The following is a 26,286-nucleotide window of genomic DNA, read 5'->3' as shown; positions in this document are numbered from 1 at the left end:
GGTAGGCCTGGTTAACAGAGGAATCCTATTTAGGAAGATAACATCACTGCAAACACACTAAGTGAACTCTAACTCCTCTAACTTCCACTTGTTGATAGTGTAGTAATAAGTATAAAGTGGCTGTCATTACCCCTCTTTCTTTTTTTTTTTTATTTAATTTTTATTTTTATTGGAGGCTAATTATTTTACAATATTATATTGGTTGGTTTTGTCATACATTGACATGAATCCGCCCCGGGTGTACATGAGCTCCCCCTCCCGAACCCCCCTCCCACCTCCCTCCTCCCTTTATCCTCCCTCTGGGTCATCCCCGCATACCAGCCCCGAGCATCCTGTAACATGCATCGACCCTGAACTGGCAATTCATTTCACATATGATAATATACATGTTTCAATGCCATTCTCCCAAACCATCCCACCCTCACCCTCTCCCACAGAGTCCCAAAGACTGTTCTATACATCTGTGTCTCTTTTGCTGTCTCGTATACAGGGTTATCATTTCCATCTTTCTAAATTCCATATATATGCGTTAGTATATTGTATTGGTGTTTTTCTTTCTGGCTTACTTCACTCTGTATAACAGGCTCTAGTTTCATCCACCTCATTAGAACTGGTTCAAATGCATTCTTTTTAATGGCTGAATAATACTCCATTGTGTATATGTACCAAAGCTTTCTTACCCATTCGTCTGCAGATGGACATCTAGGTTGCTTCCATGTCCTGGCTATTATAAACAGTGCTGCAATGAACATTGGAGTACATGTGTCTCTTTCAATTCTGGTTTCCTCGGTGTGTATGCCCAGGAGTGCGATTGTTGGATCATATGGCAGTTCTATATCCAGTTTTTTAAGGAATCTCCACACTGTTCTCCATAGTGGCTGTACTAGTTTTCATTCCCACCAACAGTGTAAGAGGGTTAATTAAAATCAAAAGCTTCTGCACAGCAAAGGAAACTATAAGCAAGGTGAAAAGACAGCCTTCAGAACGGGAGAAAATAATAGCAAATGAAGCAACTGATAAAGGATTAATCTCCAAAATATACAAGCAGCTCCTGCAGCTCATTCCAGAAAAATAAATGACCCAATCAAAAAATGGGCCAAAGAACTAAACAGACATTTCTCCAAAGAAGACATAAAGATGATTAACAAACACATGAGAAAATGCTCAACATCCCTCATAATCAGAGAAATGCAAATCAAAACCACAATGAGATACCATTTCACACCAGTCAGAATGGCTGCTATCCAAAAGTCTACATGCAATAAATGCTGGAGAGGGTGTGGAGAGAAGGGAACCCTATTGCCCCTCTTTCTTTTGCAGATGGTATAAGGATTTATTATTAATAACATATACTGTCTGATGATGTTTTATCTCCTGGCTTCTCCACCTTGTATCACTATACTTAGTATAATGATGCTTAGTTTTAATTTTGAATGTTTAGTAGGTCAAAAAGGAATCATGTTTATCAATGTATGGTTGGATCCTAGGAGGAAAAAGAAGTGGAAAAAGGATAGAGAACTTCACACTAAAACTAATATTCTGAGGTGTATGCCCTAAGTTCCTCTGATAAAGTAGACTGTTGTTAATTGCGAATACACACTAGATTGAGGAAGTTTTAATTGACAATAAAGATCTATTCCTGCTGGAAACAGATAAAAATAGATAAAAATTGCTGTGTAATATAATACATCTGAGAAGAAAAAATCAATGCAATGAGCAGAATAATGATTTGTGATTGATTTCAAATGAGTTGGGTACCTCTCTATCATTCAATATTTTGTAGTACTGTTAAAGTCAATATTTTTAGATTATAAAGATGGTGAATATAGAGACTTTCTTTAGAAAATATAACAGCAGCAGAAAAAAATTAACTTTCAGAAGAAAGTACAACTTAAGTTAGGAATAAGTAGCATTTGTCAATATGAATTGCTTAATTGGAGTTTAAAATTGTTTCTTACATAGGTGTTCACTGTTTTCTTTCATATGATAAAAATTACTGAATTTTTAGGAGGACAGGGCCAAGGAAGGGGAGGGGATTAAGAGGTATAAAGGACTGTGTATAAAATAAACAAGAGTATATTGTATAGCACAGGGAATATAGACAACATTTTATAATAACTTTAAATGGAATATAACCTGTAAAATATTTGAATCACTATGTTTTACACCTAATATAACATTTAAATCAGCTTTACCTCAGTTTTGTTTTGTTTGTTTTAAAAGAAAACTGAATTTTTTTCAGGTTATGTGCCACCTTATAACGCCACAGTTGTTCAGAAGTTGTTGGATCAGGGAGCTCTACTAATGGGAAAAACAAACTTAGATGAGTTTGCTATGGGGTAAGTAAAATTAAAATTTTCTTTTCCTGTATTTCTTTCATCTGTGTCTTCAATTTCATTACATGTAGGTTCCTAAAAGTAGTGTGGTGATTTCGTGAGGACTCTCTTGCCAGTTTCTCAGTCCCTCCATGAGAGAGTGTGTTGTGCTGATAGATATCTCACTTTGGTTTTGATTTGCATTTCCCCGATGACGAACAGTGTTGATCATCATGTGTTTATTTTGCTATCCATATAGCTTTGGTAAAGTATCTATTCAAATCTTCTCAATGAGTTGTAAGAGTTTTTTCCCATATAGTCTGGACTCAAGTCCATCATCAGATAGGTGATTTGCAAATATGTTCTCTGAGTCTCTGGCTTGTCTTTTCATCCTCTGAATATGCCTTTCAAATAGCAAAAGTTTTTAGTTTTGATGAAGTCCAGTTTATTGTTTCCTTCCTTTAATGACTCATGTTTTTTGTGTTTTTTCCACTTTACCTTTTTCAAGGTCATCAAGACTTTTTTTTCCAATATTTTCTCCTAGAAGTTTTATAGTTTTAGTTCTTAAATTTAAAACTGTGATCCAGTTAATTTTTTGTACATTATGTGAAGAAAGCAAAAGTTCATTTTTTTGCATATGTCTATCCTATATATCTGGGACCGTAGGAATTCAAATTAAATTACTTTGATTCCTTTACCACAAATCAGTCCAACATATGTAGAGGTCCATTTCTGTATTCTGTTCTGTTGATTTGTGTATCCCTAATCCATTATCATGCTATCTTGATTATTGTAGCTTCATAATAAACCTTGCGGAGAAGGCAATGGCATCCCACTCCAGTACTCTTGCCTAGAAAATTCCATGAAAGGAGGAGCCTGGTGGGCTGCAGTCCATGGGGTTGCTAAGAGTCGGACATGACTGAGCGACTTCACTTTCACTTTTCACTTTCATGCATTGGAGAAGGAAATGGCAACCCACTCCAGTGTTCTTGCCTGGAGAATCCCAGGGACGGGGGAGCCTGGTGGGCTGCTGTCTATGGGGTCGCACAGAGTCAGACACAACTGAAGTGACTTAGCAGCAGCAGCAGCAGGCCCTCTGCATTTCCATATAACTTTTAGAATTGACTTAATAATTGCACAGAGAAGCTTGATGGGATTTTGATTGTGGTGGTATTGAATTATAGATTAGGTTTTAGAAAATTGACATCTTAATATGTGCCTTCTGATGTATGACTCTATATCTTTCCATTTATTTAGACTTTAATTTTTCTCAGCAATATTTATGATTTTCTATATATGAATCTTGCACATAATTTGCCATATCTATCTCCAAGTATTTCATGTTTCTTTACTATTACAGATAATGTTACTTTCTTTTCAATTTCTAATTGCTTAACATTGTTAGAATACATGGAAATGTAATTTACTTTTCTTTGTTAACCTGTTATTTTTATCCTACGGCCTTGCTAAGCTCCCTTATTAATTCTAGCTGATCTTATAGATTATTTAGTATATTTTATGTGAATGATCTTGTAGCCTACAATAGAGACACTTTTATTTCTTTATCTTACCTTATTGCACCAGTTAGGACCTTAAGTACAATATTGAATAAAGATGATAAGAGCAGATATCCTTGCCTTTTTCCTGATCATGAGGAAAACATTTAGTTTTTCATCAGAAGCACTTTTTATTTCCCCATTTGTAATATTTGCTTGGTCTGTGTTTCCTATATCATAGAAGCAGATTCCTTGACTCTCCAAAACTGGTATCTATTGAGTTCAGTTCAGTTCAGTCGCTCAGTCGTGTCCGACTCTCCGCAAGCCCATGAATCACAGCACGCCAGGCCTCCCTGTCCATCACCAACTCCCGGAGTTCACTCAAACTCATATCCACAGAGTCGGTGATGCCATCCAGTCATCTCATTCTCTGTCGTCCCCGTCTCCTCCCGCCCCCAACCTTTCCCAGCATCAGAGTCTTTTCCAGTGAGTCAGCTCGTCTCATGAGGTGGCCAAAGTATTGCAGTTTCAGCTTCAGAATCAGTCCTTCCGATGAACACCCAGGATTGATCTCCTTTAGAATGGACTGGTTGGATCGAACCTAGTAAATATGTGTTGAATAAATAAATCTGTGGGAATAAACTTGAACCTAGGTTTTTAGGACATTGCCTTGAACGGCTGGTCAGCATGAACATCACCAATGAGGGCGAAGTGATACTGTGTACCTCCTACCCTGAGAAGGAACACTATGCAGTGTTCCAGCTGAAAATGTGTAACCAGAAGCTAATAACAAGGAGGCAAAAGACAAATCTGAAATGAGATATCTTTTATTAAAATGTCAATATCATAAAAAAAAAAAGGCTGTGAAAATGTTCCAGATTAAAAGAAGCTAAAGAAGTTAAAACCTAAAACTCCTAGAAGTGTAGGAGAAAATCTTTGTGACCTTTAATTGTACAAAGATTTCTTAGATGGAATATATAAAGTACAATCTGTAAAGTTAAAAACTGGTAAATTGAATTTCATTAAAATTAAGAACTTTTGTACTTAATACACTGTTAAAAATTAAAAAAACAAGCCACACACTTAGCAAAAATATTTGCAAGACATATGTCTGACCAAGAACTGGTGTCCAGTATATATCGAAACTTTTCCAACTCAATAATAAGAAAACCAGTTTTTTTAAAAAATGAGATGTAAAGAGATACAAAATCATATATCAAAGAAGATACACAATTGACAAACACATCAAACATGGTTAGTCATTAAGGAAATGCAAATTAAAACCACACTGAAGTACTTATACCTAATCATTAGAATGGCTTAAAAAATGACAGTATCAAGTACTGACAGGGATGGAGAGCAACTGGATTCTCATACAATGCTGGTAGGGAATGCAAAATGGTATAGCCACTTTGGAAAATAGCAGTTTCTTATAAAGTTAAACATACACTTACCATAAGAGCCAGCAATCTCAAACCTAGGTATTTACCCAGGAGATGAAGGCTTATGTTTATACAGAAGCGCTGGCTGGGGCCTTTCACTACAGTATTTATTGTGGCTTTATTCAAATTGCTAAAAACAGGAAACAACTCAGTGTTCTTGGTTGGTGAAAAAAGTTAAAGAGGTTAAAGAGAAAAGTTTAATATAGTTCTTAACTCTAGACTTGATCCTATACTGGAGGGGAAATGTTATAAAGGACATTATTGGATCAAACGACAAAATTGGATTACGTGTGGTAGATTTGATGAAAGTATTGTATTGCTGTTAAATTTACTGAGATAACTATACTGTGACCGTGTAAGAGACTATTCTTTGTCTTAGGAAAAGCATACTGAATACATACTAAAGTATTTGGGGTAAAGGGCCATAATATGTATAATTTACTCTTAGGTAGTTCAGGAAAATTACGTTCAGCCACACACACAGAGCACACAAATGATAAAACAGATGGGTGAAATGTGAACAGTAGGTGAGCCTGGGGGAAGGATTATAAGCTTTTTCATAGTTTTTTTTTTTTTGTAAGTCTATTAGGTTGAAGTTTTTTCAAAAGTAAAAAAGGTTATTATCATTCACTAAGAATATCTCCCTGAAAAGTTCTTTTTTTTTTTTTTTTGGCTGAACCACACAGCTTGTGGGATCTTAGTTCCCCACCAAGAGGTGGGAACTGTGCCCCCTGCAGTGGAAGTTTGGAGTCCTAACCACTGGACTGTCAGGGAATTGCCCTCTTAAAACTTCTGATTAAAAGAGGAATTCCTTCAAAAGACTACTTGTTAACTGTTTGGAAGATGTTTGTGACACTTTTCAATTGGAAGACGTTAATTTATGAAGAAAATCCTCTTATGCTGAATTGGATATCAGTTGGGATAAAAATTTCCTTTTCTTAACAGACTGGTTTTTTTTCCAACTTTCTGCCACAAATGCTTTTACTTCTCATCCTTCAACTCCTCAACCATCTAATTAAAGCAAGCTACAACTCAGCAGCCTTCCTACCTTTCTAATTCAAGTCACAGTGGATTATATAGTGTTAGAAGCAAATGATGTAATCAGGAGATCACATAAAAAGAGTTTTATTAAGATATCTTGCTTCACTTCTTCGTCTCAGATCTGGAAGCACAGATGGCATATTTGGACCAGTTAAAAACCCGTGGAGTTATTCAAAACAATATAGAGAAAAGAGGAAACAGAACTTTCACAGTGAGAATGAGGATTCAAATTGGCTTATAACTGGAGGAAGCTCAGGAGGAAGTGCGGCAGCTGTGTCAGCGTTCACGTGCTTTGCGTAAGATATTTTTTTCTATCTGTACTTTAGAACCCAACCCAATACCGATAGTCATAAACCATACACACAATCCAACAATAGATTCATTCATACCTTGGTATTTTTATTTCTCCTTAGTGAGCTATTTGTGCTCAGTGGTATATCAAAATTGTATCTTAGAAATACCCTCAACTATACAGTACACTTACGTATATTTTATACATTAACTTTAAGACATTTAAAACCTTCCTGTATAGTATCTGGTCTTCTTTAAATCATGATTTTACAGATCTTCTAGAATAAGAATAAATCAGTTAGCTTAACCAGACTTAATTGAATTTCATTTTTAAAATTATTTATTTGTGTATCTGCTCACTGATTGTACATATATTTAGAGATTAACATACCTTGGCTTTAGTTGAGTGCTACTGAGCTAAATTATTAGCTGTGATTTATCCTTCAGCTAAACCCAACTTTGCCAAAAAAGGAAGGAAGGAAAGAAAAGGCTAATATTTATCAATAGAGTATTTTAAGAAGTGTTTTTATAAATCTGCAACTAAAAATATATATCAGTAAGTAAAGTTTTTCAAATTTGTAGGGAGGTGATTTGTTCAACTGTCATACTTTGTATTCTGAATCTATCAATCATGCTTTATGTCTTAAGTCACATTTGTAAAGCATATCTCAACCATCTAAAAAAGAGTAAATAAATATTGCTGTTACTATATTTATTTTATTGGTTTCAGTTTAACCAAATAGAATGTTTTCTTTAGTAGTACTATATGTATTTTACCTCTCCTTAATTATCCACTGAAACTAAGCTGTTTCACAGGCATTGCAATCAATAAATTATTTATATATTTTTTTAGCCCTATGGAGATTTAGATTCTACAGGTTTTTATTTTTTTTGTTTCCCAGAAATCTTGTTAACAAGTAAAACCATTTCTTTTTCTCTCTGTGGAATTTTATAGCACCGCATTAATATTAACGAGAGTTCTGACAAGCGAGGATTGCAGGGTTAGGTGCTTTTTTCTGTCCTCATCACCCCGCTTAGTGTTCATCTTACTGACTGCGCTTTGAGAAGGTGGCACTTTGACACGTAATTCCTATGGAAATGCAGGTTTTACTTTTACACAGCTGTCAGGGAATCCTAATAAGAAAACGTGTCCTTTTAGAAACCGTGAAAGCAGCAATCTGATTCTGTGGCTCAAGAGGACTTGGTAAGAAAGGCCATTAATTTGCGTTTTCTGTCTAGCACGAGGACCATGTGATAGGCCCATGAGCCTTGTTCAGCCCAAAGCCTCAGTCTGAGTGTGCTCAGGAGGGGCTCAGACCCAAAGTGATTCCAGATTGAATGGGCCCCAGACTGTCAGGTGTCCTGATTTGTTTCCTTCCCTATCGATTTTTTTCTTTTATAATAGTTTTCAAAACAGGGAAATTCTAGGAGTACTATGCAGCCACTAAAAAGAATGAGTTAGAGCACTATGTCATGACATGGGAAGAAATCCAAAATACACTGTTAAGTGGAAGACAAGTTGCAGAACAGTATGTATTGTATGACCTTATTTCTGTTAAACGTAACAATTACATACGTGAATATGTTAGTTGCATGGAAGTATCTGGATAAATATACGTAAAAAGTGGTAATTCTGGGGACCGATCATAAGAAATCTCACTTTATAGATCATATAGAATATTTTAATTTTTACAGTGGACATTGCGATTTTCTAATCAGAAAAACCTTTTTTCCTGAAATAGTTAAAAAATTTTAATTGTGGAAAATATACATACAATTAAAATTTATCTTAATCCTTTTAAAGTATATGATTCAGTTGTGTTAAGTAGTCACATTATCATTCAGCCAGTCTCTAGAACTTGTTTCATTTGCAGAACTTAAACTCTGTACTCCTTAAAAGCCTCCCATTTACCCCCCTCCCCGTGTCCCCAGCCCTTGGCTTTTACTTTAAAAGTAAAGTCTTTTACTTTATGTCTCTGTGAATTTGACCACTCAAGGTACCTCATATAGGTAAAATTGTGCAGTATTTGTGCTTTCGTGACTCGTTTCACTTAGCCTAATGTTAAGTGTTTCTTTTTTTTTTAAATAAGAAAAACACAGACTATATAGGTAACTGAGCAGAGCAGTGAACAGACACTTCATAGTTGAGTAATGCAAACACAAATAAGTTTGAAAAATTACTCAAAATGCACATTAACAAATCTTTTATCAAAATAATCAGATGTTAAGAACTGCTAGTATTCAGTGATGGTGAAAGTGAAGTTGCTCAGTCGTGTCCAGCTCTTTGTAACCCCACGGACTGTGGCCTACCAGGCTCCTCCGTCCATGGGATTTTCCAGGCAAGAATACAGGAGTGAGTTGCCATTTCCTTCTCCAGGGGATCTTCCCAACCCAGGAATCAAACTGGGGTCCCCCACAGTGCAGTAGATGCTTTACTATCTGAGCCACCAGGGAATGAAAGATAAAGCAATGTGATTCATTGCAATTGGGAATATAAATTGTCATAACCTTTCTGACAAGTAATTTAACAAAATATATTTAGAACTTATAATGACAGGTAGACCCTTTGACCTATTAACTCTTAGAAGCTAGAGATATATGGGCAAAGATTTATGTTTAAAGGTGTTTATTAGAAAGTGCTTTATTTATTTATTTATGGCTGCACCGCACAGTTGTGGGATCTTAGTTCCCTGACCGGGGATTAAACTCAGACCTTCGCCAGTGAAAGCGCAGAGTTCTAACTGCTGGGCTGCCAGGCAACTCCCTACAAAGTACTCTGTTACTACTGCTAAGTCACTTCAGTCGTGTCCAACTCTGTGCGCCCCCATAGATGGCAACCCACCAGGCTCCCCCATCCCCGGGATTCTCCAGGCAAGAACACTGGAGTGGGTTGCCATTTCCTTCTCCAATGTATGAAAGTGATAAGTGAAAGTGAAGTCGCTCAGTTGTGTCTGGCTCTCAGCGACCCCATAGACTGCAGCCTACCAGGCTCCTCCATCCAAGGGATTTTCCAGGCAAGAGTATTGGAGTGGAGTGCCATTGCCTTCTCCTACAAAGTACTTTGCTGTTGCTGCTGCTGAGTCGCTTCAGTCGTGTCCAGCTCTGTGCAACCCCATAGACGGCAGCCCACCAGGCTCCCCCGTCCCTGGGATTCTCCAGGCGAGAACACTGGAGTGGGTTGCCATTTCCTTCTCCAATGTATGAAAGTGAAAAGTGAAAGTGAAGTCGCTCAGTTGTGTCTGGCTCTCAGCGACCCCATAGACTGCAGCCTACCAGGCTCCTCCATCCAAGGGATTTTCCAGGCAAGAGTATTGGAGTGGAGTGCCATTGCCTTCTCCTACAAAGTACTCTGCTGTTGCTGCTGCTGAGTCGCTTCAGTCGTGTCCAGCTCTGTGCAACCCCATAGACGGCAGCCCACCAGGCTCCCCCGTCCCTGGGATTCTCCAGGCAAGAACACTGGAGTGGGTTGCCATTTCCTTCTCCAACGTGTGAAAGTGAAAAGTGAAAGTGAAGTCGCTCAGTTGTGTCTGACTAGTAGGGACCCCAGGGACTGCAGCCCACCAGGCTCCTCTGTCCATGCGATTTTCCAGGCAAGAATACTGGAGTGGCTTACCATTGCCTTCTCCAACAAAGTACTCTTCTGCTGCTGCTGCTAAGTCACTCCAGTCGTGTCCGACTCTGTGTGACCCCAGAGACGGCAGCCCACCAGGCTCCCCTGTCCCTGGGATTCTCAAGGCAAGAACACTGGAGTGGGTTGCCATTTCCTTCTCCAATGTGTTAAAGTGAAAAGTGAAAGTGAAGTCACTCGGTCATGTCTGACTCGTAGCGACTCCATGGACTGCAGCCTGCCAGGCTCCTCAGTCCATGGGATTTTCTAGGCAAGAGTACTGGAGTGGCTTGCCATTGCCTTCTCCTCAAAGTACTCTACTATGCAGTTATTCTAGTTTGCAACAATATAGCAGTTTAAATAAATCAGAGTACATTTCTAGTCATGATTCTAAATGGGGTAGCAGAATGGCTGTATCTGAATTCCTGGAGGGGTGTGTTTAGTTTGTATAAGCATACCATAAAATTGATATTAAAAGAAGATATAAGATTTGTATGTATATAAATCGTACCAGTGTTTTCTTAGGTCTTCTGAGGCAACAGAAACAAAAACAAAAATAAATGGAAACTAATCAAACTTACAAGCTTTTGCACAGCAAAGGAAACCATAAAATGAAAAGACAGCCTAGAGAATGGGAGAAAATATTTGCAAACAATGTGACTGACAGGGGCTTAATCCCCAAAATGTACAAACAACTTACACAACTCAACAGCAAAAAACAAATAACCCAATCAAAAAATGGACAGAAGACCTACATGGATATTTCTCCAAAAAAGACATGACCAGTAGGCACATGAAAAGATACTCAACATCCCTAATCACTGAGAAATGCAAATCAGAACTACAATGAGGTACCACACCAGCTCACACTGATCAAAATGGCCATCATTAAAAAGTCTACAAAAAACAACTGCCGGAGAGGGTGTGGAGAGAAGAGAACCCTCCTACACTGTTGATAGAAATGTAAATTGGTGCAGCCACTGTGGAACAGTATGGAGGTTCCTCAGAAAACTAAACACAGAATCACCATATGATCCAGGGATCCCACTCTTAGTTAGGCATGGCTGAGTTGCTAAGTTGTGTCCGACTCTTAAAACCCCATGGACTGTAACCCGCCAGGCTCTTCCATCTATGGGATTTTCCAAGCAAGAATACGGAAGCGGGTTGCCATTTTCTGCTCCAGGGGATCTTCTCAACCCAGGGATTGAAGCTGGGTCTCCTGCATTGCAGATGATTCTTTACCGACTGAACCACCAGGGAAGCCCTACTCCTAGGCATATATCCAAACAAAACTATAATTCAAAACAATACATGCACCCCTGTGTTCATTCATAGCAGCACTATTCACAGTACCCAAGATATAGAAACAATCTAAATGTCCATTGACAGATGAATGGATAAAGGTGTGGTACATATATACACTAGAATACTACTCAGCTATAAAAAAGAATGAAGTAATACCATTTGCAGCAACATAGATGCAACTAGAGATTATCATACTAAGTGAAGTAAATCAGAGAAAGACAAATACCATATGATATTATTTATATGTGAAATCTAAAATGTAACACAAATTGAATCTATGAAACAGACTTTTAGACAGAGAATAGACTTGTGACTGGGAGTTTGGGGTTAGTAGATGCATATAGAATAGATAAACAAGAAGGTTTATCTATAGGACAAGGAACTATATCCTGTAACCTGGGATAAACCATAATGGAAAAGAATATTTTAAAAATTGTATATATGTATATAACTAAATCACTTTGGTGTGTAGCAGAAATTAACACATCATAAATCAACTATACTTCAATAAAAAATAAAGAACTGAAAGATTTGTATAATATTGTATAATTCCTGTGATAGGAATTGGGAATCAGTTGGGAATTGCCAATTGATAGATACATATTTAAAATTTTCAGTAATCTTTATAACATAGTAAAAGTCTCATGATAAGAAAAAAAGAGATGGAAACTTATGATTACAGAATGACCTGAACTTTGAAAGAAAAAATCATTAAAAAAAAGACTTAAAGTTCATATGCCAAAATGTTAGCAGTGTGTCTCAGAGTGGTAGAATATTTTGTTACATTTTTACACTTCTCTATATTTTAAGAATTCTCTGCTATGAGCATGTTTTATTTTTGTATAATCAGGAGAAAACAACTTTAAAAGTATACATTTTAAAAAGATAGATTTCAGATATAATTAGAGAGATGTTATCCTGCTAAAGAGAATTCCATTTAAATTTCAGGGCTTTAGGATCAGATACAGGAGGATCAACCAGAAATCCAGCTGCCCACTGCGGGGTTGTTGGTTTAAAACCAAGCTATGGCCTAGTTTCTCGTCATGGTCTCATTCCCCTGGTGAATTCAATGGATGTGCCAGGAATCTTAACCAGATGTGTGGATGATGCAGCCACTGTGTTGGGTATTTATGTGATTCCATGTCGTTTCAAAGCATTATTAGTTCACTGAAAAACAATGTGTCTGTCACTCATCAATACTTCTACTTACAGGTATACTAGCTGGGCACGATCCCAAAGATTCTACCACAATTCAAGATCCTGTTAAACCATTTACACTTCCCAGTTTGACAGATGTGAGCAAACTATGTATAGGAATTCCAAAGGTAACTCTTTACAAAAGTACTGTCAAGTCAAATACAGACAACAGACTTGGGAAACAGACTGGTTGAGTTTGAATCGCTGCTCTGCCACTTTTATTAGCTATCTGACCTGAGCACGTAAAAGGAGATACGTAAAATCACTCACCTTCTAAATGTTTAATTTTCAGCTTAACAATAAGTTTTTGTCCTGGGAGACTGTCTTCTGCATTGTAAGATGTTTAGCAGCATCACTGGTCTCTACCCCTAGAGGTAGCATCCCCACCCCTATGCTAACACCTCTACCCCACAAGTCAAACTGTCTGTAGACATTACCACATGTCCCCCGGTTGAGAGGAAGAGGATAAATTTGCCCCCAGTTGAGAGCACTGCTGTAGAGAAATACTGTAAAATCTTTTAAATTTTCAGTTAAGGTAATAGGTGTGCCTATTTTTAAGGATTTAGAGTGAAACAGACCTAGTTGGGAATCCTAGATCCTCTGTTTGCCTACTGTGTAACATTAGGAAAGTTACTTAACTTCTCTAGTCTCAATATTTTTCATTAATAACATGAAGGATGATAATGCCTACATCATAGGACTGTTAAAAGCGTTCAATGAGAGAACCTTTGGAAAGCATCTAGCAGAGTGCCTGACATAATGAACGTTTAATAAATATAAGTTGTCCAACCAGATCTCCAGTCTTTAATATTATATCCAGTTCACAATATCTAGTATTGTGCTTGTCGTGCCATAAATGCTCTTAAATTAGTTCAGTCTTTCTAGCCACCTACTATCAATTTAATCAGGTTTTCTAATATATTGCCAGAGGTTCTGGGGTACACATTTTTGTAAAACCGTCTATTTGGAAGTTCTGATTTCTATATTTTGACTTTTTCCAATTAGGAGTATCTTACACCAGAATTGTCAAGTGAAGTACAATCTCTTTGGTCCAAAGCTGCTAATCTCTTTGAGTCTGAGGGGGCCAAAGTAATTGAAGTCTCCCTGCCCCATACCAGTTACTCAATTGTGTGCTACCACGTATTGTGTACATCGGAAGTGGCATCGAATATGGCAAGATTTGATGGGCTAGAATATGGTAAAGTGCCTGTGTTTTGGACTTTTAGGGAAGTTTTCTCAAACATTTTCACTTATTAATGACAAAAAATATTATTGCCTGGGATAATGTTAATGATTTAGAGAAGTAAATTAGAGGATCCTTTTACTGTTGTCATTTTAGCATTATACTCACACTGTTCATCATCATAACTCATGGTAAATGGATGAACAAATGAGGGAGTGAACAAATGAAATTTCCCTCTTCGTTACTTTCTTCTCTTTCTTGATTGCTGATGGGTCAGTTAGTCCCAAGGCATGTAAAGAAGAGAATCCATTAAGGTCAGTCTTCTGAAATTTTAGTATTGGCCACAAATGTGACTCGAGACCTGCTTTTCAGCCAAAAGTTGACTTCCTTTTCAAGCAATGTTCATCTCTTTTGTTTTCAGGTCACAGGTGTGACAGTGATGTGTCTACTGAAGCCATGTATGCCGCAACCAGGAGAGAAGGGTTCAATGATGTGGTGAGAGGGAGAATCCTCTCAGGAAACTTTTTCTTATTAAAAGAGTAAGATGATCCGTATAGGAATTTTCCCCATTCTTGAGAACTCCAGAGTAAAGTAGTAGCATGCCTGTCAGGTCTTATAAACTTTGCTAAGGAAGCAAAATCCTTATGATTTGAATTAGAAATCATAAGTTAAGGCCTGTTTTTGGTACTTTTGGCTCCTGGTTATTAAAAAACAAAACAAAACACTGATGCTCTAGCAAGCCAATTAGGAAGCCTAAAGGGTTTTAGCTTCATTAAATGTCCCCTATTGCTGCATTGTCCTCCTGCTGTGAGAGCCTTAAGCAGGAAGTTACATTGGTCTCTCTTTAAAAGGTTAGTGAATCAACCTAACTTTCCCTTGCATCGTGTAACTGCTCCAAGAGAGAATTCTAAATTACTATGATTTTGGTATAAGTTTTTCATCATCTTGTGAATAATACCACCAAGTCTGTCTAAGAGAACATGTTAAGTGTGACAAAGCAAGAATGTACTGAACAGCTTCGTGGCGTTTTGCATCTGTATAATGGGCATGTATGGATATACATGTATATGGATAGAAAGCATTTTATTCATCTGTGCATCTCCTTAGGGCCAGTAGTTAGCATTCCTTTTTCCAAAAATACTATGAACAGCTACTCTGAAAAACAGTATGCAGATTCCTCAAAAAATTAAAACTAGAACTACCATATGAACCAGAAATCCTACTTCTGGGTATATTATCTGAAGGAAAGAAATCACTGCCTCACAGCATTATTCACAATAGCCAAGACATGGAAACAAACTAGTGTCCATTGGCAAATGAATGGAAAAAGAAAATATGCTGTGTGTGTATATCCACCCACACACACACAGTGGAACATTCATTATTATTCAAGAGTATTATTTACTATTCAAAAGAAATCCTTCATTTGTGACAGCATGCGTGGACCTTGAGGGCATTATCTTAAGCAAAATAAGTCAGAGAAAGACAAATACTATATGATCTCACTTATATGTGGAATCTAGGGGAAAAAAAACCCAAAGCCACAGACCCAGTGGAATGGTAGTTGCCGGGGAAAGAGAGGAGATGTTGGTCAAAGGGTACAGACTCCTGCGGATAAGGTAAGTTCTGGGGATGTGATGTACAACCTAATTACTATAGGTAACAACACTGTACTACATACTTGAAAGCTGCTGAGAGTAGATCTTAAATGTTCTTACCACATACACAAAAAACTCTATGTGAGATGATGAATGTGTTAACTAATCTTACTGTGGTGGTAATTTTGCAATATATATATATATATATCAAATCATGTTGCAAACCTTAAAACTACAGAATTTTATACTCAATTATATCTCAAAGCTGGAAAACAAAAACTATTATTTGATTAATGAGGAAATCAAAGGGCTTTGCTGTTTGCTTTCCTTCTCTTCTGAATACCTGCTGTCTCATGTCTGAAAATGGCTGTTCCATTTTGTCTAGTTTTCCAGTTGTGAAGCATATTAAAAATAGGAAGAAATTTAATATAAGTATTTGTTCTTTTATCAAATTCAGTTTTAATATGTTAGTTAAGCCATCAGCTGCTGGGTAAATTATACGTGATGCCTGAGTTCATCACCCTATAAACCCTGTGGTCAAATGATAAGAGACACATCTGGTATTTCTATAGCATTCTTTCAAGATAAAAAAGATCTCTCATTTTTATCTCATTGTATTTGGTACATGCAAGGTTGGAATTGTTATATCCAATTTTACAGATGAGGAAACTGAAGTTATCAATAAAATAGCTAATCCTTTTGCCAACCTTCATTAACAGTTTCAAGAGGATCTAGAGTATTTTTTCCCCCTTTCTTTCCATCATTGACTTATAGTCACTCCTGAGTCTGGCTAATTCCTTAATCTTTTCAGTAAAGTAAATGTCCTTTCTTTGGGGGAGGGAGAGTGTGGGGCGTAACCATATCCTTTATTACTTTTTATTACCACAATAAGTTTAGGAAACATCCATCATCTCATACAGATACAACATTAAAGAACTAGGAAGAAAACATTTTCTTACGATGAGAACTCTTTTGATTTAGTCTTGACAGCATTCCTGTATAACATATGGCAGTGTTAATTATATTTATCATGTTCTACATTGCATCCCTGTACTTACTCATAACCAGTAGTTTGTGCGCTTAGACCATCTTCATCCTTTTCCCCCTTCCCCTGCCTCCTCCTTCTGATAACAACAAATCTCATCACTTTATGTATGACTTTGTTTTTGAAATACAATTGACCTACAACACTAGGTCAGTTCCTGGTGCACACCATCGTGATTTGACATTTCTATGCATTTCAAAACGATCACCATGGTAAGTGTAGATGTCATCTGTCACCATTTAAAGATATTACATAATTACTGACTATATTCCCCACACTGTACCATTCATACCTGAAAGTTTGTAACTCAGTTTCCTTTGCCTATTTCTCTCCTTCCCTCGCACCACCCTCCGCCTCTGGCAACCACCTATTTATCTATGACTTGGTTTCTGTTTAGTTATGTTTGTTCATTTGTTTTGATTTTGGATTCCATAGATTTAGTGAAATCATATAGTATTTTCTCTCACTTAACTTCACTTGGCATAATAGCCTCTAGATCTATCCATGTTGTCCCACAGAACAAAATCTCATTCTTCTTTATGGTTAATCTTCCATTGTGTATATACTCCATCTTTATCCATTCATCTATCGTGGACATTTAAGTGGTTTCCATATCTTGACTATTGTAAACAATGCTGCAGTGAACATAGGGGTGCATATATCTTTTCAAATGTGTTTGTTTTCTTTGGATAAACACCCAGGAGTGGAACTGCTGCATTGTGTGGTCGTTCTGTTTTTAATTCTTTGAGGAATCTCCATACTGTTTTCTATAGAGCCTGCACCACTTTATATTCCCACCAGCCGTGCATGAAGGTTCCCCTTTTCTCTACATCCTTGACAATACTTGCTGTCTTTGATAATAGCCATTCTGAAATGTGTGAGGTGATATTTCATGGTGGTTTTGAATTGCATTTCTCTGATTATTAGTGATGGTGAGCATCTTTTCATGTGCTTGTTGGCCATCCATATATCTTTGGAAAAACGTCTATTCTGGTCTTCTGCCCATTTTCTGATTTTTTTTTTTTTTTGATGTTGAGTTGTGTGAGTTCTTTGCATATTTTGTATATTAACACCTTATCAGGTATATCATTTGCAAATATCTTCTCCTATTCAGTAGGCAGCCTGAAGCATCTTTCCAGGAGTTTCACATTTCCATTCCTGGGCTGCTCCTGTCTATAAGATACAAAATTGCAAACACTGCATACTTTCCTCAGTTACTGTTTCCAGTGTCTGTTTTCTAGTGTTAGAATTCTCCAAAACTTCAGAACTCTTATAATAATTATAACTGTAGATGAAATAGGACATTATAATAGAAAGAGGATTGGAACATGCCTCCAGAGATCTAAGTTCTGCTCCTTCCTCTGCCAACGCTAATCTTTGCAGCCTTTGGAAAGTCATTTAGTTGCTATGCCCTTGATTTTCCTCACCTGAAAATGAATGTTCTGGTTTAATGATGTCCCTGGAAGTGTTAATAATTTGTGATTATATGTGCAGAATTGCATCTACTTTTAGAATAACAGCGTGATTAAACAAAATTGATTTTTATGTGTTGGGGATCTTAATGGTACCTGCTCCTACAGGCCAAGAATCCAGTGATTCTTTAACAAGTCTTATGCATGAGAATTCACTGAAAGAAATAACAAAAAGCCCTTAAAATGTCAACTTTTTTTTCCCCACAGAAATTATGAGAATTATTTTGTCAAAGCACAGAAAGTGAGACGGCTCATTGCTAATGATTTTGTGAATGTTTTTAACTCTGGAGTGGATGTGCTGCTAACTCCCACAACCTTGAGTGAGGCAGTGCCGTACGCAGAATTCATCAAGGAAGACAACAGGACACGCAGTGCCCAAGATGACATCTTTACACAGGCTGTAAATATGGCAGGTGAGGATCCCTTAAGAACATTCTGGTTTTCTCCAGATTTTTAGGTAGATAGTCCTGGTCCTCAACTTAGGTTCTAGCTAGATTGTTCCCTAAACACAATAGCTTGTCCCTCTGGGATACTTAGGAGTGTGTGTGTGTGTGCATTTATCCGAATACACATGCTTGCATTCAGCACACACACACACACACACACACACTAATTTTCAGACCTACAGAAAGATTTAAAAAGTCATAAAATGAATACCCATTATGTCCTTTGCCTGGGTTCATCCTTGTTCACATTTTGCCTCATTTGCTTTTTCCTTCCTCTCTCCCTTTACCCCCAGACAGACTAAGACACACATACACAGCTTTTACTTGATTAATTTGAAAGTGTCAACATCATGTTACTTTACCCCTAACTACTTTTAGCATGAATCATCTGGAATAAAGACATCCATCATCATACCTAAGAAGGCTAACACAAATACAATAATATTCCAAATACAGTTCATATTTAAGTTTTATCAATTGTACCAAAAATACCTTTTATAGGGTGTTTTTCCTGCATATATTTGTTTATGATATCTCTTACTAAAGTCTAGAACAATCCCCCAGGTCTCTATGTTCTTTTATGAAGAACCACATCAGATTGTTACAATTGTTTTTTCAATCATCAAACATATATGTAGAAAACTCGAGAGCAGAGAGAAAAGTCTGTTGTATTTATCTATATACTTTTGTTTACTGTGTTCATTTCTCCCTGATCCATCAAGATTCTTTGTTTTATCATATCCTTTCTGTTTGGAGAAGAGTTTGTCATTCTTTTAGGGTACATCTGCTAGTAACCAGTTCTCTTAGGCTTTCTTCTGAGAATATCTTGATTTTCCTCTCATTTCTATAGTTTGAACAGCTACTCTGGATATATGATTCTGGTTTGACAGTTCTTTTCTTTAGCATTTACAAAATGTCCTGCCAGTTTCTTCTAGCCTTCATAATTACTGATAAGAAATCCTCTACCTTTTAAATTTTTTAAGTGACATTGACTTTTTTGAGGAGTCCTGTCCACTTGACCTGTAGGATATCCCATCCATAATCTGAATTTGTCAGATTGCTTCCTCATGATTGGGTTGACTTAAACATTTTTGGCACAAATACTGTATGCACTTCATGTCAAGAAACAGTTAATAACAGTTCGCGCCACTGTGGAAACTAAGTGAATCCTTTGGTTGAGGAAGTAACTACCAGATGTTTTCCTTATGAAGGCACATTTTCCTTTTGTCAGTTGTAAGCAATTGGTGATATGATACGTTGGGACCGTGTTCCCAATAAACCTGAACCCACTGTTAGCATCTATTGATGACCCTTGCCTGAATTAAGTATTACTTAGAGAATTACAAAGTGCTGACTTTTCTATCATTCCTTCTCCGTATCTTAGCTAGCAGTCTTCTCTATAGAACAGCTTTCCTTTTTTAAAAAATTCAGTGTATTATAAGTAATTCTCATTATTTTTGATGCTCATATTTAACTAACAGGACCCTCTCCAAGTTGTATGTAACCCTTAAACTAGCCCCCATTAATTTTTCGAAGCTTTCTTGTTTTATGGCGTAACAAGATACCCCAAAACTGAAATTAAAACTACCCTGAACTCTATTTCTCACCTAATAAACTGACAAAAAATTAAGAAACTCAGGAACACACTCTATAGGTGAGGCTGTAGGAAAACTCTCATTTTGCTGATAGAAGTTCAAAAGGTACAACTTTTTTGGAGGGGAATTTGGCAATTTCTAATTAATATATACATTTATCTTTTGATGAAGCAATTCCTCTTCATCTGAGAAACATTCAAGAATACTGAAAAAATACACAAGGTAATTCACTGGGACATGGCGTGAAATCACTAAATACTAAAAACACTCAAAACCTCCCAACCATAGAAGAATGGTTGAATAAATTATGGTAAAACCACATGGTGGAATACTGTACAACTATAAAAAAGGAATGAAAGCGGTCTCTGAACAGATATACAGTGATTTCCTAGATACATTGAATGAACAAAGAAGATACAAAAATATACATGTCATAATTTTTGTGATTTTTTTTTTTTTAACCCTTATCCTGTCTTGTACCTATTGGCACTGGAAAGCGGAAGAGGTCTCTGTGTCAGGTGGAGAATTGGTCAGCATTTAATGGGCCTCTTTCCTTTCCTCAGGACTGCCAGCAGTGAGTGTCCCTATGGCCCTCTCAAGCCAAGGGTTGCCAGTAGGACTACAGTTTATTGGACGTGCATTTTGTGACCAGCAGCTTCTTACAGTTGCCAAATGGTTTGAAAAACAAGTCCAGTTTCCTGTTATTCAACTTCAAGAGCTAATGGATGATTGCTCATCAGTCTTTGAAAATGAAAAGTTAGCTTCTGTTTCTGTAAAATAGTGATAACTATATTGTACACATTATAATGACTTTTAAAGGTTTTTATATTCTAGAGAAGTCAGATGTTCTTCAAATTTGGTTCATTGTCGACATAGTCATTCCTTGGAGTCATTTTTAAAATTCTTGTGGTATAGTTAATTATAAATAATCTGTCAGCATTTATTCAGCTTTCACTCAGTAAAAACCAAAGTACAAGAGACCTGGGTTCAATCCCTAGGTTGGAAAGATCCCCTAAAGGAGGCCATGACAACCCACTGCAGTATTCTTGCCTGGAGAACTCCATGGACAGAGGAGCCTGCGGGCTACAGCCCACGGGGTCGCAAAGAGGCAGACACACTCACTCAAGTAGAAACCAAGTACAGCATTTCTATTATAATATGCGATACATGTTGCTAAAAAATGATGCCTTCCAAATGTTCGTTAAAAAGAATATTGCTTACAGTGCAAGTAAGCTTGGGGGTAAACCTGTCAAGACTTGTATGTCTTTGCAACCAAAGCACAAACATGAACAGTAAGTAGTACTTCCAGAGATAGCCTAGACAGCCCAGCTGACAGGCATTTCAACACATGGTAGAGGCCGCTGCAAAAGAGGTTAAAAATGCACAAAAACAATAAAATGGGAACATCCACCTCTAGGTCTCAGCAGAGCAGGTGGAAGAGAAGCTCTAACACAGGAGGAAGTGCAACTTGCTGGCCCAGACAGGGGTGCTCCTCTCTCTGGGGAGAGCCCAGGTGGGCACACTCCTCTTCTCTAAGAATAGACCCGCAATGAGAACTTTTCTTCTTTCCTGCTGAAAGTTAAAATATTACTTCTACTATTCCAGAGCCCCATGCCAAGGAGCTCAGAATAACTCCTAGTTACACTGAGTTCATTCTCCTAGTTACCAATCACAAACTAGCTCAGTGGCGTCAGACATTTGCTATGACCTAACAAACTGAACTGAAGTCAAAAATTGGTAGCTACTGGAACATGGCTTTAGTGAGAAAGTTTCAATACACAAGTAAGATCCGGTATGAAAAACTTGTAGATAACTTGGTGGGGCTGCATGGGCCCATGCAGAGAAGAGGCCCATGGGCCTCCTTACCCCAGACTCTCTATTCCTTATGGTTTTCTTACCCTCCTGACTTTCCTTACAAGTGCTCTCCCCTTAGGCACCTTTAGCGCAAACAAATAAGAATGGGAATATGTATTCAAAATTTTGGGGAAAAAAAGATCTAATGAAAAGCATTCCTTTACCCACTATAAAGGGCTTCCTTGGTAGCTCAGATGGTAAAGAATCTGCCTGCAATGCAGGAGACCTGGGTTTGATCCCCTATAAGGTTTCATCTTTGGATTTGTCTTTACCAGAACACAGTTATCCTCTCATGTTTATCGTGAATTCTAATTTGACATTTATTGTTGATAAGTTTAAGTAGGGAGCTGAATTATCATTTAATAGATTCACTTTGGTAAGGAAAAAAATCTTTTCTAAATATAAAAGACGTGAAGTAAAAACATAAGAGGCACAACCTTCTCAGAACTATTGGAAAACAGTGCAATGGGAGTTTAAACTGCCTGGTACTTTTCATTAATAGTTTTCTTTCTCCCTGGGATCCTTCCACTTGCAAATGCTCCATCTGATAAACTACATAAAAGTTTTCTGTGCCAAGTGCACTAGTATTCTGAAAGAGTTTGACTGAATCCCTGAAAGGAAGAAATTCATGACAGAATTGCTTTATTTTATAACAAGAGAAAACCCTTAGTTGGGGGAAAGAGTATGATGCAAATGGCAAGCAAATAAATCTTTACCCCAGTCTTTTAGGTGTATATAATTTGAAATAAAAGATTTTCAAAGAATAGTTTCTCATATTCCTGTGTCTCTACTTGAGTTGCACTAATGACTTGAAATAAGGAAGTGAAACATTTACATCGTTTTCACATAATAACACCCAACTAGCGTGAAATGATACCTAATCTGTTCTTTCTTTTTCATCTTTACCCTAAATCTGGTAGATCTCATTTTGCCAAATCACTGTCTGAGAATTTAAAATGGAAAATGGTTTCTGTGTCTCAGCTAATTAAACCCTGAAACTATGAGCAACAGGGCTGTCAGAGCAGAGCACGTCAGAAAGGTGAAGGTGACTGCAAGTGTGAGATGAGTGCCTTGATAAGACAGAGCAACAGAGCAAAAGACATTCAACAGCAGAAGGGTTGCTGGAGGGAAAAAATGCGATACATTCGTGAAACTTGGCACCTGACACCACAGAGCCAAGTCCAAGCCAAATCCATGTTGGCCCCCACCTATCATTATCAAGAAAATCACTTGAAACTAGAGAGGCGGAATTTGATTGGCTGTATCACACCAGGTTGTCAGGAACACAGGACTGTGTATCATCTAGAAAAGATAGCATGGTACAAAAGAGGAACTTATGACAGGGGGCGGTGATTCCTATGAGGAAGACACCCGCACCTTCTATGTGGTTTAGGCACTAAGTCACGTCTGACTCTGCGACCCCATAGACTATAGCCTGCTAGGCACCTTCTATAGTGGACAAGAAATATCTTTAGGATTTTAGAACAGAATCTGAAGAACAGTGAAGAGATCTGGTTACAGGGCACCAGTAAAGTAGACCTCGAAAATTCTGTAAACTGTCACACCCTCTTCCAGTCAAAGGAAGGGACCAAAGTAATGAAATAGTCACAATATTAATGGTTTCTGCTATGAACTTTCATTTATTAACTTTTACTCTCCCTCCCTTTACTCAAATATCTGATTATACCACGGTTAAAGGTGTTGCCTGTGCAAGCCTCAGGTAAAATTTACTCATAGGACTTAGAAGCGCCAGAGGACAGTTTAAAGTAGAAGGCTTTCCTCAGTTATTTCATAACTCAGGCCATGTGTACACTAGAACAGAAACCTGAAAATTTAACAAAAGCAAATAACACCAGAAAACCCCAGTAAACATTAAATAAAAGTAATTGCAGGATTTTTATTCCTTTTTCTTTATACCACAGTGGAATATAAATCCAAAAGGATTCTAGGCACTTTATTAAAAAATGTATTATTAAAATGCCATTAAATAGTTGAGGAAAGCATTGAATTGATAAAATAGGGGGAAAAGTTAAAACCGGGAATAAGTAAAAATTACAATGTTCATCAAGGTATTTATACAGATGCTTAAGGCTATATAGTATGACACAGTGGGAAAGTGGGAAAGTTCACCAGATTTAAAAATAGATAAACCTGGGTTTGAGTCCTATTACTGCCATTTGCAACTTATGTAACCTGTCTGAGCTTCAGTGTCTTGACCTGTGAAATGGAAATAATATTTATTCCAAGGTATGGTTGGAGGATTAAATTTAAATGATGCCGTTAAAGCACCTAGCGTAGCATGACAAGTACTCAAAAGTTTGGAACTATAAATAAATGCAAACAATCATGAAATTACCATTTTCCCATATATGCTACACATTAATATGGCCAAACAGCAATTTACTAAAAACTTATGCTAGAGACCAGCTATAATGGCTCTGGTGATCTGGCTTCTACTGAGGATAAAGTTTAAAACATCTGGAAGAAATGATGAACTATGTGTTTCTAAAGCAATTTCCATGAGCCTTTGATAAAGAATTGACTAACGCAGGGTTCAAAGACTTGAAGGCTTTTTAAAAGGCCCTCGTGCCTTGGCAACCAAGTGAGAGGGGGAAACTCTTTGACAGAGCCAAGCTCTTCCTCCTCATAAAACTCAGTTCCAGTCCCACATATACATAGATGGTTGAGACCCTGAAATATTACATCTTATCTACAACTATTTTAACAGGAAAAGTTTAAGGTTGCTATTCCCTACAGATAGCTAGACTAGCCATTGGGGGTGGGTGGGGTGGGGACAGTTAATGAAGTACCCCTGGGGCATCTGTTGGTAAGTAACTTCATTTCTTGGTGAAATTAGTTGCAAAATAGACCAGCGGAATAGTATGATAGAACTGGTGTCGGGTATCTGCCAAGATGAAAATGGACAACTTCAGCAGAGTTCATATAGCAGGACCAGTTGTCTTCAGAGGCCAATCAGTGCAGAATTCTTTCTGTTTTCTGTGACAGGAGTGTTTGCGAGGCTGAAATTCAAAGTTTTAAGGCTTATAATAACCAGGTAAATTCCAATACAGTATACTGTTAGAACCAATCTATCACAAGCACGTCAAAAGACATGGAGCATCTAATTACATGTGAATTATTTTACTTATCCTACTCTAGTTCTCCATGGAAATAGCTACTAGGATGCAGGTATAACTGGTGCAGAATTAAGGTAGTTTTAGTGGGAAAGAAGAGACAAAGTGAAAATCACAAGAATTTGGAGCGTAATTGGATTTAAGGGTATGGGAGAAAGGAGGGAAAGAAATATGACTTTTACACTGAGAAGTGCTCTCAACTAGAAAAATGATGTTCAGTTCAGTCGCTCAGTCGTGTCCGACTCTGCGACCCCATGAATCACAGCACACCAGGCCTCCCTGTCCATCACCAACTCCCGGAGTTCACTCAAACTCATGTCCATCGAGTCGATGATGACATGGCTGGATGTCATCTGTCATCCCCTTCTCCTCCCACCCCCAATCCTTCCCAGCATCAGAGTCTTTTCCAGTGAGTCAACTCATCGCATCAGGTGACCAAAGTATTGGAGTTTCAGCTTCAACATCAGTCCTTCCAATGAACACCCAGGATTGATCTCCTCTAGAATGAACTGGTCGGATCTCCTTGCAGTCCAAGGGACTCTCAAGAGTCTTCTCCAGCACCACAGTTCAAAAGCATCAATTCTTCGGCGATCAGCTTTCTTCACAGTCCAACTCTCACATCCATAAAAATGATGTTAACCTTAATAAAAACAGGAAAAGCAGGAATGATTTGTAGGGGCTGAAGAGGTATTCCACAATCAAGGAGAAATACCTAACAGGTAGTGGGCAAAAAGGCAGGTGAGAAAAATGGAGCCTGGGGAGTCAGAAGGACACAGAATGACGTCTACCCCTTCTTCCCTGATGTTTTATTATAAAAATTTTCAAATATAAAGCACTGAACACTCACATACCCACCACCTATATTCTACTACTGACATTTTACTGTATTTTATCACATATCTATCCATCTAATATCTCTGTTCATCCTCTAATCTGCCTTATTTTTAAAATATATACCTCAAAGTACACTTTACCCTAAATACCTAAGCATATCTGTCACTTACTTGAGTTCAATATTTGTTTATGGGTTGTTTAAAGTAAAACTTAAGTACAATGAAGTTCACAAATCTAAAGTGTACGTTTCCTGAGTTTTGACAAATGTATTCACCTGTGTAACCCAAATCCATATCAACACATAGACCATTACTATAATTTCTGTCACCCCAGAAAATTTCCTCATGTCCTCTCCTAGTTAATTCCTGCTCCCAACCCTCGAGAGGAAACTATTCCTCTGATTTGTTTTCCCTGAAAACAATTTGGCTTAT

General features: G+C 37.6%; 1 protein-coding gene across 2 annotated transcripts in view; it reads left to right on the top strand.

Annotated features, from left to right (window-relative positions):
- QRSL1 (glutaminyl-tRNA amidotransferase subunit QRSL1) overlaps window positions 1–25,039 on the top strand; it is a 34,370-nt gene extending 9,331 nt beyond the window's left edge. The window contains exons 4-11 of one of the 2 annotated variants that reach the window (XM_055433331.2): window positions 2,243–2,339; window positions 6,414–6,590; window positions 12,446–12,621; window positions 12,710–12,822; window positions 13,700–13,892; window positions 14,299–14,416; window positions 18,200–18,405; window positions 20,597–25,037. In XM_055433331.2, coding sequence (XP_055289306.1) covers window positions 2,243–2,339; window positions 6,414–6,590; window positions 12,446–12,621; window positions 12,710–12,822; window positions 13,700–13,892; window positions 14,299–14,416; window positions 18,200–18,405; window positions 20,597–20,814 — 1,298 coding nt within the window. In that variant the 3' untranslated portion in view covers window positions 20,815–25,037. Of the gene's footprint in view, window positions 1–2,242; window positions 2,340–6,413; window positions 6,591–12,445; window positions 12,622–12,709; window positions 12,823–13,699; window positions 13,893–14,298; window positions 14,417–18,199; window positions 18,406–20,596 lie in introns of both variants that reach the window. The other variant, XM_088840674.1, reaches the window with a different exon arrangement.
- The last annotated feature ends 1,247 nt before the right edge of the window (window positions 25,040–26,286 follow it).

This window comes from Moschus berezovskii, chromosome 10 (genome assembly GCF_049115385.1).
Source record: "Moschus berezovskii isolate FMDL1 chromosome 10, NW_MosBer_1.0, whole genome shotgun sequence".
NCBI classification, from domain to species: Eukaryota; Metazoa; Chordata; class Mammalia; order Artiodactyla; family Moschidae; genus Moschus; species Moschus berezovskii.
This window is presented reverse-complemented; position numbering and strand designations above follow the sequence as displayed.